Below are 9,622 nucleotides of genomic sequence, written 5' to 3'. Positions count from 1 at the left end.
AAACGAGGTAAATACATGGAACCCTAACCAACCAACATGCTCAAACAGTGAAATGAGGGAAAAAGAGGACCAAAGGCTCTAGAGTTTGACTTACTAGGAAGTACAGGGTCGATTGTGTTAGCTCAGGGTGGAAGAAGATTGTGCCCTAGCAAAGCTCTTGCTTCAGTCAAGAGTGTTTGAGGAAGAGGAGTAGCTCCGGAAAACAAAAGAGTGAAGAATGAGTGAGTTGGAAGGGTATTGGGGTCCTACAGTAGGGCTGGCCTTGGGCCTCCGAAAAGGCCAGGCCCAAAACTTTATAACACTGAAAAAGGGGCTTACAATTATTGATAGATTATAATTATTAATAAAATTTGTCGATAAAAATTATAAATTGGTCTTATTTTTCTTCTTTCTTCTTTCTCTCTTTTCTTCTATCCTCGTTGTCACGCTTCACGGCACCACAGTCACCTCATCATCTCTTCCTTTTTTTACCTTTTTTTTTATTATCTTTTTCTTCTTCACCTTCTCCTGCTTAGGCACCACTACTACCATCTAGGGGTGGCAATGCGGGCTGGGCTGGCCCATTTAGGCCCGGCCCGCATAAGGCCTGCACAACGCGGGCTGGCCTGCCCCGCCTCGCATACTTTATGCGGGCTGAAAACACTGGCCCGTCCCGCATACTCCTTGGCTCGCGGGCTCGCGGGCCGGCTCGCTTTTTTTTTTTTAATTTTTTTAATTTTTTTTAATTTTTATGATAAAACTTTCAATGTTTAAAAATTGGGAAACTTTAAGAAGTTCACAAAATTAAGTAAAGACTTTGGGGATTTAGATGATAAATTGATAATTCAACATTTTCTTTATATTCATACTATGACATACACAATGTATTCTTTAAATTTTAGCACATTAAAAATTACATAATACTTGTCTTTTCCAGTTATACAAGAATTTGAAATGTTAATGCAAGAGTCCATAAAAGAAGTAATTAATATACACAAGTGTAAGTTTTTTTTTTTTAATTTTATGCGGGCTTGTGGGCCGACCTGCTGGCCTATGCAGGCTGAGCCCGCGCGGGCCTGTGGGCTTACTATCCTGGCCTGTCCCACGTTTTTTCTGCGGACCTGCGGACCCGGCCCGCAGGCTAGGTCCTAATTGTCATCCCTACTATCATCAATTTTAGAAACCTGTTTTGCAATTAGTTAAAATTAAATTTATATGATTTTATTAAGAGATTAATTTTTGAAGTTTTATTAATATAATTATTATATCTAAGGATTCAAATTGCTTTTTTATTTACGTGACTTAAGTATAAAAGAATCACGATATCTTTTGAATCTACATTTTTTTATATAACCGACATAATGTAGCCCAATATAACAATGGACTATCTAAGAAAATCTCAACACGTGAAAATATGGCAAAAAATCATTTAATTACTCATTTTATTAAATAAATATTTTTTAATTTATTAAAATATGAAATTATACATTAAAAAAGTTACATGTCCATTTATATATTGATACAGAGTAAACTTATCATCGTAATTTTTTTTAATTAAATAAATAATCAATTTAATATAACCACTGATATATTTTATTTTTTATATAATTAAAAATGTGAGATTCTTTTTTTCTAAAGAGTTGGGTCAACTTTGGTAAAAGGGTCCAAGGGAATCCCACTTTGTTTTTCAAGACCTGACATTCATTCCTTTACTCTCATTTTATTCCCTCATTTGGCCACAACTCACTCTCTTTACTTCATTGTCTGAAACAGAAAGTTCTATTAGGACTTGAGCTACTTTTTCCTTCAAGCTTGTTGAATGTTCTCCTTCCGCATAAGTAGAACTCTAACTCTTGTCCTTGCGTTTCTTTTTTGTTTGGTAGCTTAAGTTCTTTGTAAATCTCTGTTGTGATCTCAGTCTCGTCTGTTTGTGCTTCTATTTTCAGCCCCTTAAGCTGTTCTTGGTTCTGGTGCTTCTCCTTTAAGGGGTTCTTGAGTTAGTTCTCAGTTTTGAGGTAAGGAAAACTAGGGTTTTGAATGTTTTAAGTTATTTTGGTCTATTTCACATCCTTGATGCGTGAATGTTGTTAATTGTGTAAAATTATTTTGTTTGTGTTTCTGGGTGTTTGATTTGGATTGTTTCTCTGCCTTGCATGTGTGAACAATGGTGAAGCCTAGTATTCTCGCCCAAGCGAGAGTAGCCGAAGTTCGACTTTTTTGTATTTAGGAGTTCTTTTAAATTCAAATTTGTAAAAATGGGTCAGTTGAATTTTTTTTTTTTGCAAAATAGGGTCAAGGACGACATTACAGGTGAAGTCGTCCTCTACCGTGCCGGTTTCCTTTTTTTTCTTTTTCAAAAAGCAAAACTGTGCTCTGGGAAGCCGGATTCCATTCACTTTAAAAGTGAAGTCGTTCTTGGGCATGATAACTTCACTTTTTTTTTTATGTTCAGCTTTATATGTATATTTTTAAATATATATTATTTAGTTTTTTTTAAATATTTGTTTATAGTAGAGAAACAAAATGATATCCTCCTTTCATCCAATGACGATTTTTCTGCCAATTTCTTCCGATTTGGTCAAAGCGCCCTCTACTTCTCCATTTGATTTTACAAATTTAGTATTTTATTAAATGATACTTTTTATTTGATAGTTAGTAGACTAAATAAAACACAAATAAAATAAACCTAAACAAATTAAATATTCAAATATAATTATTGAAGGATTTTTTAATATTTTTTAATTTGTATCATTTCATCTTTTTAATTTTGTATTAAGATTTAAAGATTAAGTATTTTAGAATTTTTTAAAACTATTTTTTTATATTTTTACTGTAGACAAATATTAAAAAAATTAAATAATATATATTTAAAAAAATATACATAAAGCTGAACGTAAAAAAAAAAACAAAAAGTGAAGTCGTCATCTGGCTTTCTAGAGCACGGTTTCGCTTTTTGGAAAAAAAAAAAGGAAATCGGCACGGTGGAGGACGACTTCACTTGTAATGTCGTCCTCTACCATGACGACTTGACCCTATTTTGCAAAAAAAAAAATTCAATGGACCCATTTTTACAAATTTGAATTTAAAAGAACTCCTAAATACAAAAAAGCCCTGAAGTTCACTTCTAGTTTCTGCTCGTATTGTCGCTCAGACGATGAGCTTCCGTTTTTGAACAAGGAGTTATCTCGCTCAGGCGAGATTGTCTAGCTTAAGCGAGAACACTCTATCGCTTGAGCGAGGGCTTCTAGCTTAAGCGAGATAGGTGCATGGACACGTTTTATAAATTGTTCTCTGTTATTGTTGGCTGTTTAACTCATTAATGACATGATAAATAATGTTGAGCATGTATATTTTATGTGATGTGATGTGATGAGACTGAAATTGATGTGTTGGTATGAAATGAAACATGACTTGGTTGGTTGGTTGTGCATTGGCATGCGATTTTAATGCTTGAGATGGAGATGTCTAAATAAAAGAAGATATCATGAACTTTAATAATTCTTCACACTTATATAGAGTATAATGATTTATGTGGTGTGAGTGACAGGAGGTCCTAGTATTTGGCAGGATAATGACCTTAGGTGATCACGGGATTAACCTTGGGGTGTGGTTGGGTGATAACCCCTTGTGTCTGAGTTAAGGATCTTGCATTGTGTGCCTTCACATGCTTTGTGTGCTTACTGAAATGCTTGTTTAAAAATCTGCTTGTATACTTGTATGATGAAAATTATTTTATCTCTAGCTCACCCTTTCTTTATGTGTCTGTGTGATTTTCTTTTTGCGATGATTATCAAATTCTTGGTGTGAGCAGATGTGGAGCTCGTAGTGATCGTAATGATGATGGAGATGCTACAATTTAGTTATGCTCGTTGAATTTTGCTCTACGAGTTTAATCTAATTTGTTATAATTTAAGATAACTTTTAAATGTTAATTCTAATATACTCTTTGTGGTTGTTCTATTTTATATTATAAACATGCGACGTTTTATTTATTTAAATTATTATATTAAATTAGGACATTAGAAAAAAATTTATAATTAAAATTTAATTTCATTAGTTTTGTGTAAATTTCATTAATAATTAATATAATTAAATACATATTTAGTCTTAATAATTATTACATGTTTATTAAATAAAAAATAACATTAATATATAAATCAATATTAAATACTTATTTGTTTTGCCAAAAGTTTTAATTATTTTTGTAAAACTAACTACACATTAACGATCATACGTCCTTAATATATATATATATATATATATATATATATATATATATATATATATATATATCGTTTTTTAGTCCTTTTTAATTTATCATCATAGAAATAAAAAAGAAAAATATTTCACTCATCTTAAACCTTCAAACTTTCAAACAGTAAAAGATTTGTTTATCTATCTTTTCACTCGTTAGTTGCAGCACAAGGCGTGTTGATTTTACCGGTTCGGTGAGAGTTTGGAAATCGGAATCGCAATGGAGAAAGAGAAAGGAATTGAAAACTGGAGCGAAAAGGTGGAAGACCTAGTAGACGCCGGCGACGTGGAATCCGCAATCTCACTCCTCGAATCAGTAGTCCAAACCCTAAACCCTTCCGATTCTACTTCGCAACTTCCCTTGGCTTCTGCTCTCTCCGACTTGGCCGACCTTTACTCTTCCAAAGGCTTCTCTCTCAAAGCCGATCACCTTCAATCTCATGCTTCTGTCCTTAAACAACTCCACAGTTCCAATTCCTCGTACCTCTCTCTCTCTCTCTGTATTTTCTATGTATTACAATTGTTTCATAATTTCCTTTTCTTCGACTCACGAATTTGTTGATTTTCAATTCCCTTAGCAGCGAGCAAGTTCCAAAAGAGTCCAACGAGGACGGAGTCGTTAAACCGACAACGTTTGCTTCGCGTCGTTCTGATGGAAGGGTTGAAAAGCGTGCGGAGTTGACTGCTCAGACCTCCGCCGCCGGTGGTTCTTCCGATGAAGGTACGAGATGTTTTTTGTCACTGTCTCAGATTACACATGGACTTGCCGTGATAGTTTATATAAGTAGAGACATTACTTAGAGTTAGCTTTTGGATTTAAATTAAGTAAAAACTCATTCTACTGTATCAGATCATATAACTATTACTGATTGACCTACCGTATCACAAAATTCACATCGTCGAAATGGAGTGAGCTGAAGATTTCATATTAACTAGTAATATGGATAAAACAATGTATATAATTAGGAGATAACTCTTGAAATTAGATTAGGTCCAAATCCAAATTCTCATAATTATCTCAAAAGTGGGAAAAATTTGTGCGGGATTGTTGGACAAAATATAAGCGAACCGTAACTAGTTAATGAAACTATTCTCAAAGTACTCTTCATTTTATTGAGTGTATTTCGAATGTTTTTGTGCCTTCAGTGTGAAATAAAGAAAGGAAAGTTAATGATAGAAAGTTGTGCGAGAGTCTGAATAATTATTGGAAGTAATGATTGAAAGTCATCATCGGAATAACTGTATTTATTATTACAATCATGTGTTATTGCAATTGTGCAATGTAAATGATATTGTGAATTGTTAGTACAGATTGGGAAGCAATAGCTGATCGTGAACCTGATGAGTTACTTCCCACGGTATCCTCAGATATTGTATCTGGAAAATCAAATCTTAAATTGGAGAATGCCAAAAGTGGAACCCCAAAAAGGCGTGGAAGAGGAACATTCTCTTATGAGAAACAAGAGCTTTATAGTGATCAGTTACTTGACAGACCGGTCGCTGATGTTGAGCAGGCTGAGACACGCTGTAATTCAGAAGATAATAGAGATGTACAAAGCAGTAAGTGACACATCATGGATTTTCAATCTATGATGAAAAAACCAGTTATATGCGTATTTTTGTGCCACGGCAACTATTTTGTATATGCAATGGTGTTTAGCGTGCTTGTTGGTTTTGATTGCTATTTGCTTCCACTACACCAGATCATCATTTTTCCAGAGTTTCCGTACTCTTTTAAGATGTAATCTACCCTTCTGCTAGGTTTAGTCTTTACAAGATATTGTATTAAAACGCTTGTGTTATGATTATTGGTTGGTCATTTCAGCAAAATATGGTACAAACCATGTTATTGTTCTGGCTGATTTTTCACCAAGTACTAGGACAACAGAGCTGGAGAAGCTTTTTGAGGACTTCAAAGACCGTGGATTTGTGATTCGTTGGGTTAATGATACGGTTGCACTTGCAGTATTCCGAACACCCTCAGTTGGTAATAGCAAGTTACCTGATTTATTATTGTTTTTCCTATGCAATACTTGTCATGATATTTACATAAATCAGGATGTTTTTCTGAAGGCATTATGATGTTGAACTAAGGTTGCGTGTAGCTAAAGTTGGGTTTTAGATAAGATAACCATTGAAATTGGGGGACTGATGATACATTTATCTTTATGAAAATGAACATTTATATTTGGTTGTTTGTGTAAATAACTTTGTAAATGGTGAAATCTGAAATTTGCATTGATCTGATGAGCATGGAAGTTGAAGATTCACATTATTTAAATGATGCTACGATCATTCAAAAGAAAGACATTTTGAATTTTCTCCTTGACTTTGCATATTGAAAAACAGAGTATGGTTGCGGGTTCATGTAACAGTTCTTCAAGATAGCTATCATGCTAGTCACTTTTGTAAAAATATGAGATGATATATGCACTGTGTGTTAAGAAGAGTTTTAATTAAAAGGATTCTCCCTTGAACGACATCTTTGTCATCGCCGATCACCAACAAATAGAAGCTAGGTATAACATACTGTTATGACCTTTTCCCTTTCTTCTTCGGATGACTGGCTGAATTGGCTTTAAGCTAATGATTTCTACATTATTTTTTCAAAAAGAAATAAGTCCCTGTGATTTACTGTTAATACTGCATCAGTTTTGGTAGATTGTCTACTCTTTCATTTGATCAGTTGGCCATTCAACACCTTTAATATTACCTTTAATATACAATGCAGCACTTGAGGCTCTAAACAGTGTTCGTTGTTCATTCACCACGAGGATACTTGATGAAGATGATACTCTCCTTACTTCAATTAAAGCAAGAGGTACGTACTTAACTGTTTTCCTTTCAGGGTGGTTTACCAATATATATAAAGATGATATCCATGTTTCATGTACACATTTTTTTTGACGTCTTTGTTCCTAAATTTTACTGTACAACATTATTTATACTATTTAAAGGATAAAATAGGAAATAATGTGAACACAAAATATAAACGACTACAAACAAAGTAACTCTCTTAGAAATGATTATGTGCTATTTTTACCCAAAAAACTGACAAACTGTTACAATTGAGTGTGCCCACTGTGCTCTCTCAAGTAAATTTTAGAACGAAAGAAAAATAGTAAATAAAAATGTGAACAGATAGGCGCGCTAAAATTGTATTTCTGCCAGTTTACACTAAAATTCTCTTTGTTGTGCATTTACTTTCAAAATTGAAATGCTGGAAACCTGATAACAGTCATGTTAAAAGGCTATGAAGCTTTTATGAATTCATAATATTAGTGTGCTTTGCCTATATTGTGTGATTTCTTCTATATGGTAGTATTCAATTGAGTTGATCTAAGGATTGATTAGTGATTTCAAGTGTATTAATTTAAACTTGTTTATTATGTAACTATTTTTTATCATATTAAATCTTTACATTTTGGATGACGAGAAGCAAATTACGTGTTTATTGCACTTTCTATCAATTAATGGTAAGAATTATGGATTTTGCCTTACATGTTTTAGCTGTGTTTATTGTTCATCCAGACCTGGAACCACCACGACAACGGCCGAAAACTTCAGCCCAAGCAGCACAGAGGCTTATTGCTCATAGTATGGGCTTAAAATTGTCATCCACAAGCGGTGGGTCCCGAGAATATAGAAAGCAAGAAATTGATAGGAGGGAACGTATTGTGACCAGGCAAAAATTGAGAGACGAGGCTTGGGGAGACGATTAATATCTTATAATTTTACTCCGCTTTAGTTGTTGTACCACTCAAATTTCCCAACCTCCTATTCAAGGAATTTCTTATTCACCCTCTAAATTTCTAATTGCTTTTTATAAAACGTACTTCAAAGTATAAAATATAAATACTCAATAATTTATTTCATTTTATCGTAGAAATCAAATCAGTAATACTTACATATATAAGACTCGATTCATCGATTTTTTATATGAAAAAGTAAATTAAGAATCCATGTCGCATACAGAAACTAAATTATACATTTAGTCTATAAAATCAATAAATAATTCGAAAACCAACAAAATTCAATAAACCTTGTATGATTAAGAATTGTAGTGTGTCTGCGCAATCATTCATATATGTCTCAGTTGAGGTCCTGACCTGATATTTAAAAATAATATTAAATGTCTTAAAGACTATGGGTCCAAGAATTGGATTTAAATTCGTTTTATATTTAGTTTAAAATTTATCATGGCTTAAATATATATTAGATTCTTATTTTTGTTGTTTTTATTCGATTTTTATTTTTGTTTTGTGTTCAATTAGATTCTCATTTTCATCAAATTTTGGTTAATTTGGTCTTTTTTTACTAATGGTGTTTAAACGGTTAACATTTTTAAATAGTTTGCCACATGTAAACTCTTGGTTTTTTTACTTTTCTTTAACTTTTCTAAAAAAAAAATTTAATTTTTTTAATTTAAAAAAAATTGTCCATGTCAAGTCACAATTGTGTTACATGTCACTTTGTGATTGTGTTTTTTTTTTTTCAGGTTAGTCTTTATTTTCGTATTTTTGTTCAATTTAATCTCAATTTTTGTTAAAATAAATCAATTTTGTCCATTTCAAATTGACACCAAATTTAATATCTTTTATACAAATTATATTAATACTTTTTCTAAAATTGATATTTTTATTAATTATTTTTTAAATTCAATTATAAATTATTAAATTTAATTATAAATTGAATATAATGTTTATATTTAATTGTTAAATAGAATATAATTATTTAAAATATTATAAAAATATAATTATTAAATATTTTTTTCTAATATTTATATTTTAAAATATTTTTAAAATTGATAATTAAAAATATTTTAAATATTCAAAATATTTTAGAAAAGTAAATTAATATTTAAATATAAAATGTTTTAGATTTTAATACCTAAAAGGGTTAAATATGTTTTTGGTCCCTCAAACTTCAGTGAATTTTGGAATTAGTCCCTCATCAAAACTTTACACCAATTTAGTCCTTCATCTTTCAAAATGCGTGAATTTAGTCCTTTAAACCAAATTTTGTTAAGTTTATCTGTCGTTTCAAGCACATTTCATGATAGTATTTAAGTTAACATTTAAGCAAAAATGTGTCAAACAATGTAAATAATTTAAATACTATCATGAAATGCGCTTGAAACATCAAATAAACTTAACAAAATTTGGTTTAAAGGACTAAATTCACGCATTTTGAAATATGAAGGACTAAATTGGTCAAAAGTTTTGATGGGGGACTAATTCCAAATTTCGCTGAAACTTGAGGGACCAAAAACATATTTAACCCTATCTAAAATTCAATAAAAATATTAAATATTTTAGGTTTAAATGTCAATTTTACAAATGTTAATATATATTTTTAAAATTTTAATAATATATAAGCGAATTGCGAT

General features: G+C 31.6%; 1 protein-coding gene across 2 annotated transcripts; it reads left to right on the top strand.

Annotated features, from left to right (window-relative positions):
• Positions 1–4,355: 4,355 nt before the first annotated feature.
• Positions 4,356–8,042, top strand: LOC114168357 (coiled-coil protein). Of its 2 annotated transcripts, none has more exons than XM_028053140.2 (6): positions 4,356–4,713; positions 4,815–4,954; positions 5,545–5,793; positions 6,059–6,220; positions 6,965–7,054; positions 7,765–8,042. In XM_028053140.2, the coding sequence occupies exons 1-6, from the start codon at positions 4,454–4,456 to the stop codon at positions 7,953–7,955; spliced, it is 1,092 nt and encodes a 363-aa protein (XP_027908941.1). In that variant the 5' UTR covers positions 4,356–4,453; the 3' UTR covers positions 7,956–8,042. The 2 variants fall into 2 exon arrangements, with proteins under 2 accessions (XP_027908941.1, XP_027908940.1); XM_028053139.2 differs by having other exon boundaries at positions 4,361–4,713; positions 4,812–4,954.
• Positions 8,043–9,622: the final 1,580 nt, after the last annotated feature.

The sequence above is a fragment of the Vigna unguiculata genome, chromosome 11 (genome assembly GCF_037176805.1).
Source record: "Vigna unguiculata cultivar grain cowpea cultivar isolate G323 ecotype 2 chromosome 11, ASM3717680v1, whole genome shotgun sequence".
In the NCBI taxonomy this organism is placed as follows: domain Eukaryota; kingdom Viridiplantae; phylum Streptophyta; class Magnoliopsida; order Fabales; family Fabaceae; genus Vigna; species Vigna unguiculata.
The sequence above is the reverse complement of the archived record's forward strand: the minus strand, read 5'-3'. Positions and strand labels throughout refer to the sequence as shown.